The sequence below is a fragment of the Hypanus sabinus genome, chromosome 11, assembly GCF_030144855.1.
Source record: "Hypanus sabinus isolate sHypSab1 chromosome 11, sHypSab1.hap1, whole genome shotgun sequence".
NCBI classification, from domain to species: Eukaryota; Metazoa; Chordata; class Chondrichthyes; order Myliobatiformes; family Dasyatidae; genus Hypanus; species Hypanus sabinus.
In genome coordinates this window covers 6,803,518-6,827,146 of record NC_082716.1, presented here as the reverse complement: position 1 = coordinate 6,827,146, position 23,629 = coordinate 6,803,518, and the positions used below count along the sequence as shown (strand labels likewise).

The window sequence follows — 23,629 nt, the reverse complement described above, 5'->3', positions numbered from 1 at the left end:
CCACAGCCGCCCATGGGAGCAAATTCCATAGATTCACCACCCTCTCACTAAGGAAATCCCTCACCTCTGATCTAAGTGAGCATCCTTCTATTGAGTCTAGATTCCCCTATCATGAGATGTGATGTGTAGCGCAGATTGGACTACCTGTCTGCCGCTGTGTAGTTTCCATACCTCGGTTTTATGGTCTTGTCCATACTGCACCAACCACCACCACTGGGCTATAAACGTGCAGTGTGTGGTTAAGTGCCTTGCTCAAGGACACTCACGCTGCCTCAGCTGAGGCTCGAACCAGTGACCTTCAGATCGCCAGTCCAAAGCCTTAACCACTTGGCCACACGCCAACACTCCGATGTACATACCAATGGTTGAAAGGTAGTCCCAAAGTCACCTTCCATCAGCCGGTATGTCCTTTCTCTTTATATATCAGAACTATAGAAGTGTATTTACAGCACAAGACCAGCAATATTTACAAGATGGTTGCTACACTCAAGTTACAATACGGTTGCAATGCTACCATCTATAGAACAGTCCATACCGCGGTGGGACCTCCGCTCAGGGAAATCCCCCAATGTGTCCACCGCGACTGCATGCTTCCTCTCCAAGGACAGCCGGCCACAGACGTATCCTCAGAAAAGGGGCAGGCAGTTGGCCCAGGATGGAGATGGCCGTCCACCTTCTGCCGCCTAGACCCTTGGATGGCCATCTTGGCCAGGCCCAAAACCAAGCCCACCAGGAGACCCTTCCGAACTGGGTGCCCGTAGATGAGGAGCGTGGGACTAAAGTGCAGCCGGAACTGCAGCAGCACCCTGAGAAACTCAAAAGACCCTCGCATTCCATGTACGCGTGGTACACTGACTCCTCCCGCCTGCAGAATGGACAGCTGGACGTGGAGTCAGTGAACCTGCTCAGCAATCTGTTATACAGGACTGCCCCGGGTCCTCAGTGTACAGGGGAAGCACCCCTGCATAAAGAGAATTCCACTGGGGACGCAGACTGAACTGAGCAAAGGGCTGATCACCTTCCTGTAAATCGCCTTTTGTAAATGTCCCTGATGTTAGAGTCCTTCCCTTGCAGTTCACCTGTCTCTCATTCATCTTCGTGTTCCGATTCATTTTTTACGGTTGGTTTAGCTGTCTGGTGCAGTTGAGAGATCCAGGCTGATTGTTTGAATTGTGTCCGTCTTCCTAGTCCAACGGAAAACACTCGGCTAGATCCAGTGGAGTGGACGATCCTAGACGTTTTCAACTACTTCAAGAAAGCTGGCTTCGAGGACCAGGCTGGAGCATTTCAGGAACAGGTGGGTCCATGGAGGGTCCTCGGAGGTGGTGGGTGCCTTGCGAACCTCAGCAGCTTAATTATTCAGTTGGTCTTCCTCCTATTGTAGAGTGAGGCATCCTCTCTTCTTTCCACAAGATGGCCCCTCTGCATCGTTTTAGTTTTCGGCAAACCCCATCTCCATCTGATAATCCCATTGTTCCAATTCCAAAGTGGTTTGGAATTTGACAGGAAGCTCGTTCCTGTGCTTCCTTTATATTCACCAGGACACCATTTCCCACTCCCTTTAAACCACCGGGACCTCATTCCCTGCTCCCTTTAAACCACCGGGATCTAATTTCCAAAATCCGTTTAAAACCCTTAGGGACCCTGTCTCCCGCTCCCTTTAAACCCTCAGGGACCCTGTCTCCCGCTCCCTTTAAACCCTCAGGGACCCTGTCTCCCGCTCCCTTTAAACCCTCAGGGACCCTGTCTCCCGCTCCCTTTAAACCTCAGGGACCCTGTCTCCCGCTCCCTCTAAACCCTCAGGGACCCTGTCTCCCGCTCCCTTTAAACCCTCAGGGACCCTGTCTCCCGCTCCCTTTAAACCTCAGGGACCCTGTCTCCCGCTCCCTCTAAACCCTCAGGGACCCTGTCTCCCGCTCCCTCTAAACCCTCAGGGACCCTGTCTCCCGCTCCCTCTAAACCCTCAGGGACCCTGTCTCCCGCTCCCTCTAAACCCTCAGGGACCCTGTCTCCCGCTCCCTCTAAACCCTCAGGGACCCTGTCTCCCGCTCCCTTTAATCCCTCAGGGACCCTGTCTCCCGCTCCCTCTAAACCCTCAGGGACCCTGTCTCCCGCTCCCTCTAAACCCTCAGGGACCCTGTCTCCCGCTGCCTTTAAACCCTCAGGGACCCTGTCTCCCGCTCCCTTTAAACCTTCAGGGACCCTGTCTCCCGCTCCCTTTAAACCCTCAGGGGCCCTGTCTCCCGCTCCCTTTAAACCCTCAGGGGCCCTGTCTCCCGCTCCCTTTAAACCCTCAGGGCCCCTGTCTCCCGCTCCCTCTAAACCCTCAGGGACCCTGTCTCCCGCTCCCTTTAATCCCTCAGGGACCCTGTCTCCCGCTCCCTTTAATCCCTCAGGGACCCTGTCTCCCGCTCCCTTTAATCCCTCAGGGACCCTGTCTCCCGCTCCCTCTAAACCCTCAGGGACCCTGTCTCCCGCTCCCTCTAAACCCTCAGAGACCCTGTCTCCCGCTCCCTCTAAACCCTCAGGGACCCTGTCTCCCGCTCCCTCTAAACCCTCAGGGACCCTGTCTCCCGCTCTAAACCCTCAGGGACCCTGTCTCCCGCTCCCTTTAAACCCTCAGGGACCCTGTCTCCCGCTCCCTTTAAACCCTCAGGGACCCTGTCTCCCGCTCCCTTTAAACCCTCAGGGACCCTGTCTCCTGCTCCCTTTAAACCCTCAGGGACCCTGTCTCCCGCTCCCTTTAAACCCTCCGCGACCCTGTCTCCCGCTCCCTTTTAAACCCTCCGCGACCCTGTCTCCCGCTCCCTTTTAAACCCTCCGCGACCCTGTCTCCCGCTCCCTTTTAAACCCTCCGCGACCCTGTCTCCCGCTCCCTTTTAAACCCTCCGCGACCCTGTCTCCCGCTCCCTTTTAAACCCTCCGCGACCCTGTCTCCCGCTCCCTCTAAACCCTCAGGGACCCTGTCTCCCACTCCCTTTTAAACCCTCCGCGACCCTGTCTCCCGCTCCCTTTTAAACCCTCCGCGACCCTGTCTCCTGCTCCTTTTAAACCTTCAGGGACCCTGTCTCCCGCTCCCTCTAAACCCTCAGGGACCCTGTCTCCCGCTCCCTTTAAACCCTCAGGGACCCTGTCTCCCGCTCCCTTTAATCCCTCAGGGACCCTGTCTCCCGCTCCCTTTAATCCCTCAGGGACCCTGTCTCCCGCTCCCTTTAAACCCTCAGGGACCCTGTCTCCCGCTCCCTTTAAACCTAGCAGGAGCTTGATTCCTGTAAACCTGATAAACTCACCATATTCTCTGGAAAAAGTTATTCTACCCCTGTGTAACAGCTTTGCAAACGAAATAAACTGAAGTTCAGGTGGGAAGAACATCCAGGAGTCTGGGAAATCTAGAGCAACACACACAAAAAGGAAGACACAAGAAGAGATGGTCAGTTAGCCTGACTTCGGGGGTTGGAAAGATGTTGGAGTCTACGATTGAGGATGAGTTTTTGAGGTGCTTGGAGGCCCAAGATAGAATAGGCAATAGCATGGATTCCTCAAGGGGAAGTGGCAGGTGGAATACCGTGCGGGGAGGTGTGTGTTCATGAGGAATAAAAGCATAGACTATTTTCTAATATGGGAGAAAACTGAAAACCTGGAGGTGCAAAGGATCTTGGGATTCCTCATGTAGGATTCCCTGAAGGTTATTTGCAAGGTTAATTGTTGGTAAGGAACGCATATTTACAAATTAGAAATTTCTTACATAAAGTTTTACCATCTTTTCCTAATTCAACTTTGGTGGACTTTACAGATTTGATTTTTACCTTAAATCCTTGTCAGAAGGGATTAGTAGCTTTTATTTATAATAGGATTATGAAGATACAACCAGAAATATCAGTTAGAATTAAACAAGAATGGGAAAAAGAACTTCGATATAATATATCAACAGATAAATGGGAAAAAATTTTGCAAATGGTTAATTCTTCTTCTATATGTGCTAAACATGCTTTAATACAATTTAAAATTGTACATAGAGCTCATATGTCTAAAGATAAACTTGCTCGATTCTATTCTCATATTAACCCTCAATGTGACAGATGTCATTCAGAAGTGGCCTCATTGACCCATATGTTCTGGTCATGTCCCACTTTACATAATTACTGGAAGGACATATTTACTACTATTTCCTCAATTTGGAATATAGATTTACAACCTCATTTTATTACTGCAATTTTTGGCATACCAAATGAAGATGGTAATCAGTTTTCCCCTTCAATTAGACGAATGATTGCTTTTGTAACATTAATGGCCAGAAGGTCTATATTACAAAATTGGAAAGAAGTAAATCCTCCTACCACGTTTCAATGGCTTTCTCAAACTATTTCTTATCTGAGCCTGGAAAAAATTAGAAGCACTATTTTTGACTCATCAATTAAATTTGAAGAAACTTGGAGACCGTTTATTCGACATTTTCATATGAATTAATTTGGCCTTTTCCAGACCTTCTTTCTGCTTATTAATGTTCAGGTATGGAGTTCCGGAGTTGGTTGACACTATCATATACTTGTAAACTATTATTATTGCCCATGTTAGTTTAGTTTTAGAGTTTTATTTTTCTTAATATATACTTTTTTTCACATATTTTCAATTTTTTTTTTCTTTTTTAATGGTTATTTTTGTTTTTTTTTCATATATAATCATATGGACTTGATTGATTAAGGTATTTTCTTCTGTTGATGTTTAATAGGATATTGTTATCTTATTATCAATGTGATTTCAAGTCTATTGTATTCATAATTTACTTATTATTATGTTATGTTTTGTGTACATGTGAAAATCAATAAAAAGATTGAAAAAGAAGAAAAAAAAAATTGTTGGTAAGGAACGCAAATACAATGTTAGCGTTTATTTCAAGGGGACTAAAATATAAAAGTAAGATTATAATGTTGAGGCTTTATGAGGCATTGGTGAGATTACAGTCGGAATATTGAGCGCAGTTTTGGGCTCCTTATCTAAGAAAAGATTTGCTGGCATTGGAGAGGGTCCAGAGGAAGTTCATGAGATTGATCCCAGGAATGAAAGGGTTAACATATGAGCATTTGATGGCTGTGGGCCATCCTTACTGGAGTTCAGAAGAGTGAGGGGCATCTCATTGAAACCTGTCGAATGGTGAAAGGCCTACATAGAGTGGATGTGGAAAGGATGTTTCCTATGATGGGAGAGTCTCGGAGCAGCAGGCACAGCCTCAGAATAGAGGGACATCCATTTAGAACAGAGATGAGAAACAATTTCTTTAACCAGAGGATGGTGAATCTGTGGAATTCATTGGCACAGACAGCTTTGCAGGCCAAGTCATTGGAAATATTTTAGGTGGAGGTTGATAGGTTCTTTATTAGAGAGGGTGTCAAAGGTTATGGGGACAAGGCAGGAGAATGGGGTTGAAAGGGATAATAAATCAGCCATAGTGGAACGGTGGAGCGGACTTGATTGACCAAATGGGTTAATTCTGCTCCTGTGTGTTACGTCTAAAACACACTGGAGGAACTCAGCATGTCAGGCAGCAGACCAGCGTCAGAGGCAGGTCTGTGTTTTATCAGAACTTCGCTGTAGATCAGGTCCTCACGGGAGACTTTCTGTTAAAGCCGGTCTGATGTTAAGGCTTTCACAGGTCACGTACCCAGTCTCACTGTGTACCAGTGGCACTGGTTCTCTTTATTCATTCAAGGATGTGCGGATATTTCTAACAATGTCAGCTTTTATTATACATCCGTAATTATTCCGGAGCTGAGGAGATTGGGAGGAATGAGCCACATTGGGGACGTAGTGGACAGCAGTGAAAAGTATCTGAGCTTGCAGCAGGATCTGGATCTGCTGGAAAAACAGGCCGAAAAATGGCAAATGGAATTTAATGCAGACTAGTGCAAAGTGTTTCAGTTGCACTTCGGTAGGACCATCTAGGCTAGATCCTACATGGTGAACGGTAGGACGCTGAGGAGTGTCATGGGACAGAGGGATCTGGCATTACAAGTCCATAATTCATTGAAGGTGGCATTAGCGGTAGATTCGGCCATTTTGCCACATTGGCTTTCATTAATCAGTGTATTGAGTATAGCAGTTCGGGTGTTATGATGAAATGGAAATACAAGATGTGAGGCCTATTGTGTGCAGTTTTGTCACCTGCCTGCAGGAAAGATGTAAATAAGGTTGAAAGAGTGCAGAGAAAATTTACAAGGATGTTACCAGGACTTGAGGACCTGAGTTATAGGGAAAGGTTCAAAGGTTAATTTATTATCAAAGTATACAACTTGAAATTCTTCAATTCTCCGCCATGACACCAAGAAAAAAAAAAGAAAGGCAGCACATCAACCCCCAAATCCCACCTTCCCCCCAAAAGAATGAACAAAAATGGAACAGACATGATCAACCTCCAGATCCCTCCTCCCACACAAAAAAAACAATAGAACAGATCAGACACATTGAACCCAAAATCCATACCCCTGCCTGCATAAAAAAAATTGAAACAGTCATATCAACACCCCCCCCCCCGCCCAATCCTTCCCCCTGCACAAAATAAATGAGAAGATTGGGTGAAAAACACAGAATATGAAAGCTATAAGTCTGAAAAATAGAGTCTATAGTCCAAGACACTGAAAAAACCTGGGTAACACTCTCCGGGCACAGCACAGGCTCTCTCTCCCCTCTGCGGTGCCGAGCAACTGTCCAGAAGTTAAACAGCCAGCTCTCAGCCTGTGCGTTGCTCGGCAATCAATGGAAAGTATAATCAGCGAAGTGGAGCTAAGCATCGGCTCGCTGCCTTCTCGCCACGAGGTTCGCGCACACTCTGCCTCTGTTTCCCGGAAGCCTCGGTGAGACTGCAGTGCGCTGCAGCACCCAAACGATCTCCAAACTCCTGCAATTGGCTTGACGTTTCGCTCTCCCTTAATCGGTGAAATGGGGGGTCAAACATCGGCTCGTGCGTTGTCCTGAAACCGTCTCGCCACGAAGTTTGCTCCCATTCCCTCTGCCTCCCAGAACCGTCTCAGAGACTGCAGATTGCTAGAGCACCCAAACGACCTCCAAATTGCAAAACACAGGCTCCAACAGTCCCAGGGTCACATTCAAGATGAGAAACAGATGTAAAGGACATAAAAGAAGTGGAAAAAGATGGTTTCGTGACCTAGCCAGAAAAAGTCGACCAAAGGAATGTTGTACACAGGTGCCACCTTGACCAGAAGCCATGCTCTTTTCTCAAAGGGTGGACAGGTTAGGACTTTATTCCCTGGAGCGTGGGAGAATGAGAGGAGACTTGATTGGTATAGATAGGGTAAATGCAAGCAGGTTTTTTCTGCTGAGGATGGGTGAGACTAGAACTAGAGGTCATGGGTTAAGGGTGAAAAGTGAGATGTTTAAGGGGAACATGAGTGGGAACTTCACTCAGAGGGAGGTGAGGGTGTGGAGCGAGCTGCCAGCGGAAGGGTGGATGCAGCTTCGATTTCAACATTTAAGAGGCGTTTGATAGTTACACGGAGTTTAGGGGCTGCAGCCCAGGTGCGAGTAGATGGGACTAGACAGAATAACAGTTCAGCATGGACTAAATGGGCCGAAAGGCCTGTTTCTGTGCAGTAGTGCTCTATGATTCTGTGATATAAAACTTAGAACACAGAATGTAGAACATTACAGCAGCTTTTTCACTCAGAAGGTGAACCCTATATCAGATGAGCTGCCAGAGGAAGTGGTTGAGGCAGGCACATTAACGACATTTGAAGGGTATTTGGACAGGTGTGTGGATAGGAAGGGTTTAGAGCAGCAGGGGATCCCAACCTTTTTTAATATCATTAAACCCGGATTAGGAACCCCTGGTTTCGCGGGATATGGGTGAAACGCCAGCAGGTGCAGCTGGCTTAGATGGGAATCTTGGACAAGTTGGGCTGCAGGCCTGATTCACTGATACCCGTACCAGAAGCTTTGTGGATTGGCTCAGTATGGCAGAAAGTCGCAGGTTCCAATTTTGCGCTGACAGTAATGATACTTTGTTCATTTGGACAGAATAGGAAGCATAAAAATACTTAACTAGGTATGCACGAGCCCTCTCACCGTGGCGCACTTCCTTTCTTTCTCAATCTTTTTATTATTATTAATAATATGAACAAAATACAAATGATATATTAATAAAGAAATTACAAACATACAAATTCCCATTACAGATGAAAAAATACATAAGCAATAGTTACAGTATAAATGAGTTTACCAAAACATGAACCATACAGTATATGTATGAACATGGTAAGTTAGATATTTCGTAATACATGATATAAAAAAAACAGAAAAAAGAAAAAATATATATATAATGCAAAATTAACTACCCTACTAATCTAATAACTAATAAAGAAGAAAAAAGAGACAAAGAAAGGAAGAAAAAAAAAACTAGAAGAGAAAAAAAAGGTCTGTTTTTAATATCTGACAAGAATACATAATCATCAATGTTGCCAACTCTGATCCTCTCAACATACATAAGCTAAAAGCTGGAAAGTCAAATGAACTTGGAACGGGGTCATATTACATCATATGAAAATATTGAATAAATGGTCTCCATATCTTTTCAAATTTAATAGAAGTATCAAATACACCACTTCTAATTTTTTCTAAATTTAAACATAACATAGTTTGAGAGAACCAATTAAATACAGTGGGAGGATTAATTTCCTTCCAATTCAACAATATAGATCTTCTAGCCATCAGAGTTAGAAATGCAATCATTCGACAGGCGGAAGAAGATAAGTGCAGTGAGTCCATCATTGGTAAACCAAAAATTGCGATAATAGGATGAGGTTGTAAATCGATATTCAAAACCGCAGAGATAATATCAAAAATATCTTTCCAATATTTTTTCAAAAGCGGACATGACCAAAACATATGAGTTAAAGACGCGATTTCAAATTGACATCTATCACAAATAGGATTTATATAAGAGTAAAAATGAGCTAATTTATCCTTGGACATATGGGCCCTATGTACGACCTTAAATTGTATTAATGAATGTTTGGCACATATCGAAGATGTATTAACTAATTGAAGAATTCTATCCCAATTCTCAATAGGAATAATAAGATTCTCTCTTTCCCACTCATTTATGGTCTTATAAAGGGGCTCTGAGCGTATCTTCATAATTATATTATAAAGTTTTGATATAAGCCCTTTTTGCAAAGGGTTTAATTCAAACAAACTCTCCAAAATATCTGAAGGCACAAAATTTGGAAACGTAGGAAGTACAGTACTTAAAAAATGCCTAATCTGTAAATATCTAAAAAAATGAAATCTAGGCAAATTATATTTATTAGATAATTGCCCAAAAGACATAAAACAATTGTCCAAAAATAAATCAGAAAATCTTAGTAATCCCTTAGTTTTCCAAGCCGAATAAGCTTGATCTATAATGGAAGGGTGGAAAAAGCAATTAGATACAATAGGACTATTTAAAACGAATTGAGTCAACCCGAAAAATTTCCGAAATTGAAACCATATACGCAAAGTATGTTTAACTATCGGGTTGCCAATTCATTTCGGCAATTTAGAAAGAGCAAAAGGGAGAGAAGTCCCTAAAATAGAACCCAGAGCATAGCCTGGTACCGATTTAATTTCTAAACTCACCCAATGAGGGCCAAAAGATCCACCCCAGTCTTTCAACCAACATAACAAATATCTAATATTAACTGCCCAATAATAAAATCTGAAATTAGGTAATGCTAACCCACCTTCCTTCTTTGTCTTCTGTAAATATATTTTACCTAACCTGGGATTTTTATTCTGCCATATATATGAGGAAATTTTTGAATCAACATTAGTAAAAAAAGATTTCGGAATAAAAATTGGTACCGCTTGAAAAATATATAAAAACTTAGGTAAAATAACCATCTTAATAGCATTAATCCTGCCTATTAGAGATAGAGATAATGGTGACCACTTAGTAAACAAGCCTTTAATCTGATCAATTAAACCTAAATAAATCTTTATGGTTTTTTGTGATTTTGATCCCTAAATAAATAAAAGAGTCATTAACTAATTTAAAAGGTAAATTTCCATATATTGGGACCTGTCTATTCAAAGGAAACAATTCACTCTTATTAAGATTTAACATACCCAGAAAACTCACTAAATTGAGCCAACAGTGATAGAACTGCTGGAATAGATTTCTCAGGGTTAGAAATGAATAATAATAAATCATCTGCATACAAAGATAACTTATGAATATCTGTCCCACGATTAATACCCAAAATATCCTGTGATTCTCTGATGGCAATTGCCAAAGGTTCCAAAGCAATGTTAAATAATAATGGGCTAAGAGGACATCCTTGTCTAGTGCCCCGAAATAAGCAAAGAAAGGGAGATCTTGGATTATTAGTAAACACTGAGGCTACTGGAGTGTGATAAATCAGTTTAATCCAAGAAATGAATGTCGGACTAAAATTAAACTTCTCCAACACATTAAATAAGTATGGCCATTCAACTCTATCAAATGCTTTCTCCGCATCTAATGAAATCACGCATTCTGAAGTGCTATGTGAGGGAGTATAAACAATATTCAGTAATCTCCTAATGTTGAAAAAAGAATAGCGATTTTTAATAAAACCGGTTTGATCTTCTGAAATAATTTGGGGTAATACCTTCTCCAACCTGGATGCCAGTAACTTGGAAAAGATCTTGGAATCTACATTCAATAAAGATATTGGTCTATAGGATGCACAGTCAGTAGGGTCTTTATCTTTCTTCAATATTAAAGAAATGGAAGCTCTATAAAAAGATTGTGGCAAATTCCCCAATCTAATTGCTTCCTCAAAAACCCTACATAACCAAGGAGAAAGAGTAGTGGAAAAACATTTTAAAAATTCTACTGTATACCCATCTGGACCTGGTGCTTTCCCAGAATTCATTGAGGAAATAACCCCTTTAATTTCTGTGTCCATAATAGGAGTATCTAATATTAAAAGATCATCAGATGATAATCTTGGGAAATTTAATTTCCCAAGAAAATCACACATGGTATTACGATCCTGAGGGAATTCAGATTGATACAGGGAGGTATAAAAATCTTGAAATGACTTATTTATCTCATCATGGTTAACTGTCAAATCCCCATTCTGCTGACGAATCTCAGTGATTTGACATTTAACCAAAGCATTCTTCAACTGACTAGCTAACAGTTTACCAGATTTATCACTATGTATATAAAAATCAGATCTGGTTTTCATTAATTGATTTTCAATCGGAGATGTAAGTAATAAACTATGTTCCATTTGAAGTTCAACCCTTTGTTTGTAAAGCTCCTTACTAGGAGTGATCGAATATTTCTTATCAATCTCTTTAATTTTATCGACCAATAAAAGAGTTTCCTTCTTAATGCATTTTCTCAAACCAACAGAGTAAGAGATAATCTGTCCACGTATATATGCTTTAAAAGTGTCCCAAAGTGTTCCGCAAGAGATATCATCTGTGGAATTAGTTGAAAAGAAGAAATCGATCTGTTCCTTCATAAATTTAATAAAGTCCGGATCTTGCAGTAAGGTAGAGTCAAATCGCCATTGTCTGGCATTAGAAACTGTATCCGTAAATTTAATGGAAAGTTTTAATGGAGCATGGTCAGAGGTAGCTATAATATCATAATTACAACCAATTACCGATGGAATAAAACAAGAGTCAATAAAAAAATAATCAATTCTCGAATAAGAATGATAAACATGTGAGAAAAAAGAAAACTCTTTGTCGTTAGGATGCCGAAATCTCCAAATATCAAAAACTCCATTATCAGTCAGAAAGGAGTTAATACAAGTGGCCGACTTATTGGGTAAAGTCTGAATAGATAAAGATTTTCTTTCTTTCAATCTTTTTATTATCAATAATAATATGAACAAAATACAAATGATATGTTAATAAAGAAATTACAAACATACAAATTCCATTACAGATGAAGATAAAGATTTATCCATCAAAGGATTTAAACAACAATTAAAGTCACCACCCATTATTAATTTATATTCATTTAGATTGGGTAAGGAAGTAAATAAGGACTTAAAAAAATCAGGACAATCCACATTTGGAGCATAAACATTAACCAAAGCAACCTTTTTATTACAAAGTAAACCCATAATTAACAAAAATCTACCATTCGGATCCGAAAAGATATCGTGTTGAACAAATGCAACAGAGGAGTCAATAAAAATTGAAACTCCTTTTACTTTGGCGTTCGAATTTGAAGGCGCACTTCCAACTCGAGCCCCAGTGTTCACAAGCCGGGGTCCACCTGTGAAGCCTCTTAGTCTGCACCCCCTCCCCCCCCAAGTGCTCTACCGTTATACCCTCCCCACTAATGTAAAATACTGCAGAAACGGACCACTACATTAACACAAGCTCAGGTGTCACGTTACGGTAGCAGTCAGCGAGACACTATTAGCTGGGTGTTCTGGAATCCGGAGTTAAATTCTAGAACGGTTCTATGCCTTCTTCGTGGAATATGTGGGTTTCCTCCCACGGTCCAAACCCTCACTGAGTGGGTTATCTAGTGTCGGGTTGCTGGGGTGGGTGGCTCGAAGGGCCTGTTAGCTCTGTCGCTAAATAAGTAAGCCAGCCAACAGAACCAGTTACTACTCTTCACGAGTCCCACTGTGTGTTCACCTGAGGTTCACGTTCTGATGGTTGTAGTGCACTCTCACAGTCTCAGTCTCACGTGCTCAAGGCCACAGTGATGAAGACGTTGCAGCACGACAATTCCCCTTCACAATCACTCAACATTCCTGTTCCGGCTAGCACTGACTTGTATCCGGTCTCCTCTTCCCACAAACCTGCAGGAAATCGACGGCAAGTCCCTGCTGCTCATGAAACGGAGCGACGTTCTAACAGGACTGTCGATCAAGCTGGGCCCCGCCCTGAAGATCTACGAGTTCCACGTGAAGGCCTTGCAAATGAGTCACTTGAAGGGCAGTTCCTCGGAGTGTTAGAGGAGGCCGGCGACTTCTGTGCTGGAGGTGGTGCGTTGGGGTCAATACCTCCCTTCTTCCTGGTTGCATGTAGGATATTGGATGTTCAATAGTGTGGATTGTGTGTTGTAGAAACTTGTCAGTCTCCTCTTTTAAGTTCGAGGTGTTGTCGAAACCCCTTGAGATGTTGGCCTGGACCCTTGCCTTGGATTTTGTGAGCAGTTGTGTTTCGCACCCCCCCTGCCTCGCACCCCCCCCCCAAGTAAGCATATTTACTTTGTGTACATAACTCCTGTCTGAGGTGTTGCATCGTGGGAAGCTGTAACCATGGGGACACACACTTACAGCAGTAACACGTTGCTTAACTGTGGATGTCTTCGGAAAGACGTGACTGTATTTGTAAAAGAAATATATATTCTATTGATTTGATGGAAATGGATGGTAGCGGGGTTTCTCAGTGTCACGTTTAGCTGTCAGTGTCGCTGTTGGGAGGCCTTCAGCCTGACAGTGCCTATCCGGAAGGAATCTGGTTGGGTGACGAGGGGAACCACATGAACTTTGGAATGAGGTGGGGGTGGGCACCATGGTAGTTCAGCAGTTAATGCAATGCTACTACAGCTCTGAGCGTATGATTTCAATTCCTGCGCCGTCTGTAAGGAGTTTGCACATCCTCCCTGTAAACCATGTGCATTTCCTCCGGGTGCTCTGATTTCCTCCCACGGTCCAAGGACATACTGGTTAGTAGGTTAATTGGTCAATGTAAATTGCCCTGTGATTAGGTTAGGGTTGAATAGGTGGGTTGCTGGGCGGTAAGACACATTGGGATGGAACTGTTGTTCGGTGCTCTCTCTCTGAGTTAATAATATCCTGAGGTTCCTGACACTGCGTCCCTCACGGAGGGAGTGCGCAGACTTGCCAGATATTCCTGACGCCTCCCCCGCCCTGGTCTGATTGGCTGGAAGATGATCGATCACACACAGATGCAGGAAGCCTTGCTGTGGTGTGGTTGCCGGGAAACATCTCAGCAAATTGCTTTGAGGTTTGTGGAAAGTTGTGAGGTATTGAGGCTCAGAATCAGTTTTAATATCACTGGCATATGTCGTGAAATTTGTTCTGCGGCAGCAGTGCATAATAAAACTGTGAATTACAGTAAGAAGTGTGTGTGTATATATATGAAAATTAAGTTAAATGAGTAGTGCAGTAAGAGGAGAAGAAATAGTGAAGTAGTATATGATGGGCTCGTTATCCATTTGGAAATCTGATGGTGGAGGGAAAGATGCTGTACCTGAAATGTTGGGTGTGTTCAGGCTCCTGTCCTCCTCGATGCAGATCGCCACGTGTAGGTTGTTAACGCAAAAGACATAATGCTAATTGTATCAGCCTGAGATAGGCTTGAGCTGAGGCCTACACTCAATTTACAAAGATTCAAGTTTACTTATCACGTGTGCATCGAAGCATATGGTGAAATGTGTCTTTTTACATTAACATCCAACACCCAACCATGTGCTGGGGACAGACCGACAAGAATCATCACAGATCGGGCACCAATGTAGCCCTTGATGAACACAAGCAACTAAACAACGGGCGGCACAGCAGCGTAGTGGTTGGCACAATAATTTACAATATTCAATTCCTGCCACTGCCTGGAAGAAATTTGTACATTCTCCCCACGACGGGTTGGGTTTCCTCCCAGTGTTCCGGTTTCCTCCTTGGTCACTGTAAATGCTCCTGTGGCTAGGATAGGATTTAATCGGGGGTTGCCGGGCAGCGCGGCTGCAAGCGCCTGTTCCACGCAGCAGTTTAATAAAATAAAAAAAAACAGCAGCAGTAAAAACGAACCCCGTTCCTTCCTCCCACCCACGCACGTACGTGGTCTTTAACCCCAGGACAGGCCATCTTCTTTTGACCTCCAGCAGTCTTGGATTGGGCTGTGCAGACATTGGGCTTCAACTAACCTCCGGGTTCATAGGCTTGACTCTGTTCAGTGGGCCTTGGCTTCCAGACTCCTGATTCAACCCTTAGGCCTGGATCCCAGGACAGAAACTCAGGCAATGCCCATGTCTGGAGTAACTCAGCACATCGCGCATCGTCTACGGAGAGTAATTAACAGTCAGTGTTTCGGGCCAAGAGCCTTTATCGAGTGGAAGAAGCCAGAATAAAAGGGTGGGGGAAGGGAAGGAGGACTAACTAGAAGATGATGGGTGAAGCCAGGTTGGTGGGGGAGGACTAAGTAAGAAGCTGGGAGGTGATAGGTGGAAAGGATAATGGGCTGAAGAAGAAGGAATCTGATAGGTGAGGACAGTAGACCGTGGGAGAAAGGGAAGAAGGAGGGGCGCCAGGGAGAAGTTATAGACTGTCGAGGAGAAGAGGGGAGAGACCAGAGTGGGGACTTGAAGAAGAGGGAAGAGGAGGGAGGAAAACATTAAGTATTGGAAGGAGAAATCAATTTCCAATCCTAATGATGGGTCTTGGCCTGAAATGTTGACTGTTCATTCATTTCCATAGGTGAGTTCCTCCAGCATTTTGTGTGTGTTGCTCTGGATCTCCAGCATCTGCAGAGTCTCAAACAAGAGAAAATCTGGAGGTGCTGGAAACCCAGAGGAACTCGGCAGGCCAGGCACCATCAATGGGAAAAAGTACAGTTGGATGTTTTGAATTGAGACCCTTCTGCAGAATTTCTTGTGTTTAACAGAAACTACAGTGACCTCTCTCAGTAAAAGCAGGATAATCCCAGCAGGAAGGGTAGTGTGGTTTCCAGATAATGTGAAGTTCCTGCACTTCCATCAGTACTATAGGGAAATTATTCAATCATCTCTCCATTCAGCATACAACTTTACATCAAGATGTGGCTGGAATTTAAACAGTTCCTGTGTCTGGATATGTGAAGATTGTCTTGACTTGATAGAGGTGTATAATATGACAGTGGCATGGTAGCGTAGTGGTCAATGTAACACTGTTACAGCAGCTTTCAATCCTGCCGCTGTCTGTAAGAAGGTTGTATGCTCTCTCTGTGAGCACGTGAGCTTCCTCCAGGCATGCTGCATTCCTCCCGCGTTCCACAGGTGTACAGGTTAGCAGGTAATCGGGAACATAGCTGTAATTGACAGTGTGGGCTCGTTGGATCAGAAGGGCCTGTTACCATAATGGCTCAGTCTGTCTAAGTAACAATGGATGCGCCGGTTTAGGACTCAGTTGGGTGTGGAACAGCGTCGGCTGTGGCTGAATAAGCCGACTCTGGAGTGGCAGTCCTTGGCACAGCTGCTGCACACGAAGGCCGATGGCTGCAGCTGGGTAGTCACTGCCGCAGCTTTCCTTCTCTCTCTCCTGTCCCACCACTGTCGAGTTTGTCTTTCCTCTGCATTGGTGACGCCCGGACGTATAGCCTGTCGCCAGCTGCAGCGATTCGCAGGTGTCTCTCCCCAAGTGATGTCAGCAGACTTCAGGTCACGTTTACAAACGTCCCTATAACGCAGCAGTGAGCGCCCTATGGGCCGGGCTCCTGCGGCGAGTTCTCCGTGTAGGATGTCCTGGGGGAATGCGGCGGACGCGGCCAGGCCAGTGCGGTCGTCACTGTGTGAGAGGGGCATACATGCTGGCTTGGTCCAGGACGTCCTTGTTTGGCACGCAGTCTTTCCAGGAAATGCCCAGGATCCGACACAGGCACCATAGGTTGAGGTGGTGCTCTTGGCGTGCGTAGGTTGTCCAACTCTGGCTGCCGTAGAGATGAGTGCTCAGTACACAGGCTCTGTACACTGCAGTCTCGGTGGCTGTGGTGAGCTTGTTGTTTTTCCCCGCTCTCTTCGGCAGCTGGATCGAGGGACAGGTTGCTGGAGGCTGTGGACCCTCGGTAGGTGAATTCATCTACCGCTTGCAGGGTGTGGTCGCCGATGCCTTTGCTGACGACCTGGCCCACGACCTCCATCTTCTTCAGACTGATGGTGAGGCCAAACTCTTTGGCAAGCATGTGCCAGGGAACTGACTAGCCTCTGGAGACCAGACTGTGTGGGTGACGTCAGGGCGGCATCATCAGGACCTGACGCACTTTGGTCTTTGCTCTGAGGCGTGCAAGGTTGAGGAGCTTGCCCTCGGGCCTAGTGTGTCGGTACACTCCGTCATCAGTTGTCCTGAAAGCGTACAACAGCACGAGGGAGATGAAGATCCCGAAGAGCATCGGGGCAGGGACATAACCCTGCTTCACTCCGCTTTGGATGGGGAATTGTACTGTCCCCTGCATGCCGTCATGGAAAGAGGCGACGAGATTCAGCAGCTTTGCTGGGCATCCGATCTTCTTCTGGAGTGCGAAGAGGCCTCTTCTGCTAACCAGGTGGAAAGCCTTGGTCAGATCGATACAGGCATCGTAAAAAGGCTGTCTCTGTTCTCCTGCAGCTGCCAGAGTGAGAAGATCATGTCGATGGTGGATCTCTCTGCTCTGAAACCACACTGGGACTCGGGGTAGCCGCGTTCTGCCGGTGTCTGCAGTCGGGCAAACGCCTTGCCAATGGTGTTGAGCAGGAATATGCCTCTGTAATTATTACAGTCGTTGCGGTCTCCCTTATCCTTGAACAATGTGATGATGCTTGCGTCTCGCATGTCTTGGGGAACGGATTCCTCCTCCCAGCACTGGCCGAGCAGGTCTTGAAGGTGGCTTAGGAGCACTGGTTTCCCGCACTGGATCACTTCCACAGGGATGCCGTCTTTGCCCGGTGCCCTGTCGGTGGCCTTGTTGTGTTCTTCCTCTGTTGGGGGTAGGCCCAGCTCTTTCATGACAAGTGGGGCAGGGATACTGGCAAGGGCTGACTCAGTGACCATGTTCTCAGCGGCATGCAGGTTTTGGTAGAGCTCGGCCCACCTCTACATCTGCTTAGCGCGGTCCTTGATGACTTCACCGTCCCTGGTCCCGAAGGCTTTCTTCATCCCCTCATACATGCCTTGCACGTTGCCACTGTCGGCACAGGTCTGCGTGCTCTGGCACAGCTTCTGCCAGTAGTCAACTGTGCAGCACCTAGCCGTCCTCTGAGCGTTGTTTCTTGCCATTCTCAGTGCAGTGAGGTTCTGCTCTGACAAGTCCCTTTTGTAGTTGATCGGAGCTTCTCTCTTGGCATTGATGACAGGTTCAATCTCAGACAGCTGAGATTCAAACCAATCTTGGATTTTCCTTCCCTCCTTCCCGGAGGGATGACATGGCGGTGTTGTAGACGGTGTCACGAATGAATTGGTTGTGGCTGTATTTGCTTTGGAAGCCTGCTCCATTTAGTTGTTGAGTTTCGTGCGAAGTTCTGGGTTCGCTGCCTTAGCGGTGTTGACGCGTGGGCATCCTTTCTGCTTGGTGTGGTGGATCTTTGGTTTCAGTTGGACTTTGCTGCACACCATGGAATGGCCTGTGTCGCAGTCTGCACCGTGTAAGCTGCGTGTTAGAAGCAAGCTGTTGAGGGCAGCTCTTCTGGTGGTGATCATGTCCCGCTGATGCCAGTGTCCGGACCAGGAGACTCTATGGCGAGGCTTTGTCTTGAAGAGCGTGTTGGTGAGGCACAGCTTGCCATAGGAGCGAAGCTCCACTGGTCTCTGGCCGTTGTTCATCTTGCCAAAGCCGAAGTGTCCGAGGCAGCCTGGCCATGAGCTGTGGTCAGATCCGACTCCAGCATCGAAATCACCAAGCGGAATGATGCGTTCAGATTCTGGTATTTTGCTGATGGTAGCATCGAGGTCCTCGTAAAACTGACCTTTTGCTTCTTGAGGTGAGCCCAGCGTTGGAGCGTAGACACTCAGGATGTTCACTTTACCGGACGACGTTGAAGGGCTGAGGGAAAGGATGGTTTCTGACCCGCCGGTGGGAGGAACTATCGTGGACAGCAGGCTGTTGTTGACAGCAAGGCCAACACCATGCGGTCGAGGTTCCTCAGGTGGTCTGCCCTGCTGAAAGAAGGTAGAGTCCCTCTCCCGCAGCAAGCCTGCTCTCTTGCAGTGCTGCTACGTCGATGTCCAGCCTCCTCAGCTCAGAGTCGATGATTGCTGTTTTCCTGCTGTCGCTGATCTGCTGCAGGTCGTCTGAGAGGCCGGGGCCCACTGTCCTAACGTTCAGTCGCATGACTGGTGGTTTCTTCTTTCTTCTCTGTCGTTTGCCTGGTGCAGTGATGGCTGTCCGCTTTTCGATGCAAATCTAAGCTCCAAGCACCCATTGAAGCATACCATGATGTATCTCTAAATAAGTCGACGGCCAGCACCTTTTCCCATGGCAGAAATGGCTAACATAGGGGGGCATAATTTTAAGGTGATTGGGGGAAAGGATTGGAGAGATGTCAGAGGCAGGTTTTTTTACACACATTGATGGGTGTGTGGAACACCTGGCCAGGCTTGGTGTTAGAGGCAGATACATTTGGGACATTTATCCAAGACTCTTGGATAGGCACGTGGATGATAGGAAAATTAAGGGTTATTGGGGAGGGAAGGGTTAGATTGATTTTAGAGTAGGTTTAAAAGGGTCAGCATAACATTGTTGGCCGAAGGGCCTGTACTGTGATGTATGTTCTTTGATCTGCCACTTTAATTGTCCGCTGTAAATTGCCTCTAGTGTGGGTGAGGGGTGGAATCTGGGGGGAGTTGATGGAAATGAGGGGGCATGAATAAAATGGTTCTGGGGTAGGGTTGGTGTTGATGATCGGCACAAACTCGATGAGCTGAAGGGCTTGTTTCAGTCCGAATATGGTGCTGGGGGCAGCCCGCAAGTGTCACCAAGCTTCCAGCGCCAACGTAGCATGCCCACAACTCACTAACCTTTGGAGTGTGGGAGGAAACACAAAATCTGGAGGAACTCGGCAGATCAGGCAGCATCTGTGGGCAGCAGCAGGAAGCGAGTCCAGATTTTTCCCATCAGTGGTGCCACTACACTAATGGCTACGCTGCTGTGTCAAATGAAGGGCGTGGTAACACTTTGTTTTGCATTCGTTTGTAGTTAGATTATTTTTTATTATTATTTGTCACATGTCCATCAAAGACGTACGTTATGTACAACGCAGCCCGAGGATTGTGCTGGGCACAGGGCACAGGTGTTGTCACCCTTTCTGTGCCAACACGGCGTGCCCACAGCTCACTAACCCTAACCCATCTTTGGACTGTAGGAGGAAACCCACACGACCATGCGGAGACCGCACAGATATTCCTTACAGACAGCAGCAGGGATTGAATCCCGATTGCTGCCGCTGTAAACACAAAGTGCTGGAGGAACTCGAGCAGGTCGGGCGGCATCTGTGGAGGGGAATCGGCAGTCAATGTTTCAGTTCGGGACTGGAACGGAAAGGGACGGAAGCCAGGATGAGAAGGTGGAGGGAGGGGGAGGAGTACAGGCTGGCTGGTGACAGGTGAGGGAGCTGAAGTGAGAAGCTGGGAGGTGATGGGTGAAAAGGGTAAAGGGCTGGAGAAGGAATCTGATAGCAGAGGAGCGTGAACCATGGGAGAAAGGGAAGGAACAGGAAACCAGAGGGGGGCAGTGGGCAGGTGAGGAGAGGAGAAGGGGTAAGAATGGGGACCTGATGCTGTAAAGCATTGTGCCAGCTGCTGTGCAACTGTGCCACCTTTTAGATTTAACAGCCGAGAGGAAAAATCATTGGATCAGCTCCCAGCTCAGAAAGAAGACAGTCACACAGCTTCCACAGTCAGCTGTAGTCCCATGTTGTTTGTCTGTCTTCTGCCCTCCAGCTTCCCTCGTGTCTGAGTTCGTACGGGGCGCAGCTGAGGGCAGAGTACAGGTAATGTTGTACCAGACCCCACCGTGCAGTGCGCCAGTCTCAGTTAGCGCAAAGCCAGCAAGCGAGTGTTCTCCCCACCACTGCCAGTCTGTTCTTGCAGAGACCACGCCTGGGGGAGATCTGTCGCCAGCCCTGAACATAGGCTGGACCAGATCAAAGTTGAAAGCAAATTTATTATCAAAGTATATATGTGCCGCCATATACAACCCTGAGATCCAGTTACTTGCAAGCTTTCACAGTGAATACAAATGAACAAAGTAAAATAGTAATATAATAAGACAATAAAGAAGAAAGTAAACAATAAATATCAAGGACATGAGATGAAGAGTCCTTGAAATGGAGTCCATAGATTGTGGGTCAAGTGAAGTTATCCCCTCTGGTTCAGGAGCCTGATGGTTGAGGGGTAATAACTGTTTCTAAACCTGGTGTCGTGGATCCTGTACCACCTTGATGGCAACAGTGAGAAGGGAGCAAGGCCTGGATGGTGGGGGGGTCCCTGGTGCTGGGTGCTGCCCTCCTGTGACAGCGCTTCATGTAAACAAGCTCAGTGATGTGGGAGGGCTTTACACGTGATTACCGAGGAATTTGAAGTTGCAGACCAACTCACAGTGACACTGACACCATTTGCAATTTGCAAAAGGGGGAGAAAGATCAAATGTTTAAAAATTGTATTGGTAACTCTTTGACTATACTGAAGTCCCTTCTGTACAACCTTTGCCTTCCTGTCTTGCTCGTACTTCATAGCTCATAACGTTGCACAGTGTCTGTAAGTGTTTTTTTGGACTAGTACACCTTTTGTTTCAGTTGGAACTAATGATCCTCTGTCTCCCCTCATGGGCTCTGTCTGTCTCTTTGGAAGAGTTGACTGCAACTCCTGTGCGAGACACCTCGCAGTAAAGAGCTGATGACCTCTCCCCTCGTGCTTTGTACGTGTGAGGAATGTTAAGTTATGATTTTTGTGTGTATATTGCAGACTTTATCAACATATTGTAACCAGTCATCTCAAAATACAGATGTACATTCAAAGTATTTATACTTCTTGCTTAAGAGAGAAAATGTTATATTGATTTTTTTTTAATAATAAGTGCTGGTGAAATATGTGTCCTGCCTGGTCTTTTGAGAACTGCAAGTGTACACTGTGGAGAGTGGTCGTGCATTCTTTCTTCCTCCTGGTTTCTTGTCGGCCATGGTTGGCAGCTCACCTCGGAGACAGAAAACTTTCATTGCAAACCTCTGCCGCCTTGTGTCTAGACCTACACTTCAGGAGTAAACCCCGAGGGGATAAAACTGGAGCTGTCAGCTGACGTTGAGTTCAAGGGTGACTGGCAGCTCCTGCGATGCTGCTGGTGCCAAACTATATCGGTCTCTGCCGTTCCTTTGGGTTCACCAGCTGTGTGGAGAGGGGGAGCCTGCTGCATGCTTGTTCTGCATATCACATAGCTGGGACAGAGCATCTACGGTTGACGCGGACCAATGGAGGCCTCAAATTCCCTCCTGGTCGACTTGGCCCATATTCCTTTCGTGTGATTCGGATTTATCAAGTATACATCGAAATAACCAACACAACGCAAGGATGACAGTGTGCAAGTGTACAGTGCAGCACCATGAAGGTCCTGATGTCGTCTGGACCTATTCACCTACTCTGAGATCAACCCAACCCTTCCCTCCCACAGAGCTCTCCATTTTCCTATCATCTAAGAGTCACATAATTGTCTCCAGCGTATCTGCTCCACCACTACCCTGGACAGTGAGTTCCATGCTCCCACCACTGTTTGTTTTTTTTAAACCCTATCTCCTGACACATTTCCCCCCCCCCCCCCCCACTTTCCTCTAATCACCTTAAAACAATGCCCTGGTTAAAGCCATTTTGTTCTGGGGAAAAAGTCTCTGGCTGTCCACCCAATCAATACCTCTTATACAAAGCCTTGGTGAGACCGCACCTAGAATATTGTGTGCAGTCTTGGTCCCCTAATCTGAGGAAAGACATTCTTGCCATAGAGGGAGTACAGAGAAGGTTCACCAGATTGATTCCTGGGATGGCAGGACTTTCATCTGAAGAAAGACTGGATCGACTGGGCTTATACTCACTGGAATTTAGAAGATTGAGGGGGAATCTTATTGAAACGTATAAAATTCTAAAGGGATTGGGAAGGCTAGATGCTGGAAGATTGTTTCTGATGTTGGGGAAGTCCAGAACGAGGGGTCACAGTTTAAGGATAAAGGGGAAGCCTTTTAGGACTGAGATGAGGAAAAACTTCTTCACACAGAGTGGTGAATCTGTGGAATTCTCTGCCACAGGAAACAGTTGAGGCCGGTTCATTGGCTATATTTAAGAGGGAGTTAGATATGGCCCTTGTGGCTAGAGGGATCAGGGGGTATGGAGAGAAAGCAGGTAGAGGGTTCTGAGTTGGATGATCAGCCATGATCATACTGAATGGTGGTGCAGGCTAGAAGGGCCGAATGGCCTGCTCCTGCACCTATTTTCTATGTTTCTATCCTTATGTACACCTCTATCAAGTCACCTCTCATCCTCCTTCATTCCAAAGAGAAAAGCCCTGACTCACTCAGCCTCTCCTCATAAGACATGCTCTCTGATCCAAGCAGCTATTTAACGATCTCTTCACACAATAAAGATGAACTCTTGATCTCTCATTCTACCTCGTGGTGGCCTTTCTTATTGTCTACCTGCGCTGCACTTTCTCTGAAACTCTTAACACCATTCTGCATCCTGATTATGTTTGACTGCCTCGATGTAAATACAATGATCTGTCTGGATTGCATGTAAACGAAAGCTTTTCATTCTCTCTCAATGTATGCTCAGTGGCCACTTCGTTAATGCGAATCTGGCAGCAACTCGATGCATAAGAGCATGCAAACATGGTCAAAAGGTTCAGTTATTGTTCAGACCAAACATCAGAATGGGGGAGGAAATGTGAT

At 45.8% G+C, this 23,629-nt stretch overlaps 1 protein-coding gene across 1 annotated transcript in view; it reads left to right on the top strand.

The window, feature by feature from the left end:
• The window catches only part of samd13 (sterile alpha motif domain containing 13), a 78,206-nt gene extending 56,414 nt beyond the window's left edge, over positions 1 to 21,792 (top strand). Inside the window, exons 7-8 of the mRNA XM_059983746.1 lie at positions 1,189 to 1,297; positions 12,822 to 21,792. Of these exons, the coding sequence (XP_059839729.1) occupies positions 1,189 to 1,297; positions 12,822 to 12,971 (259 nt within the window). The 3' untranslated portion in view covers positions 12,972 to 21,792. The remainder of the gene's footprint in view (positions 1 to 1,188; positions 1,298 to 12,821) is intronic.
• Positions 21,793 to 23,629: the final 1,837 nt, after the last annotated feature.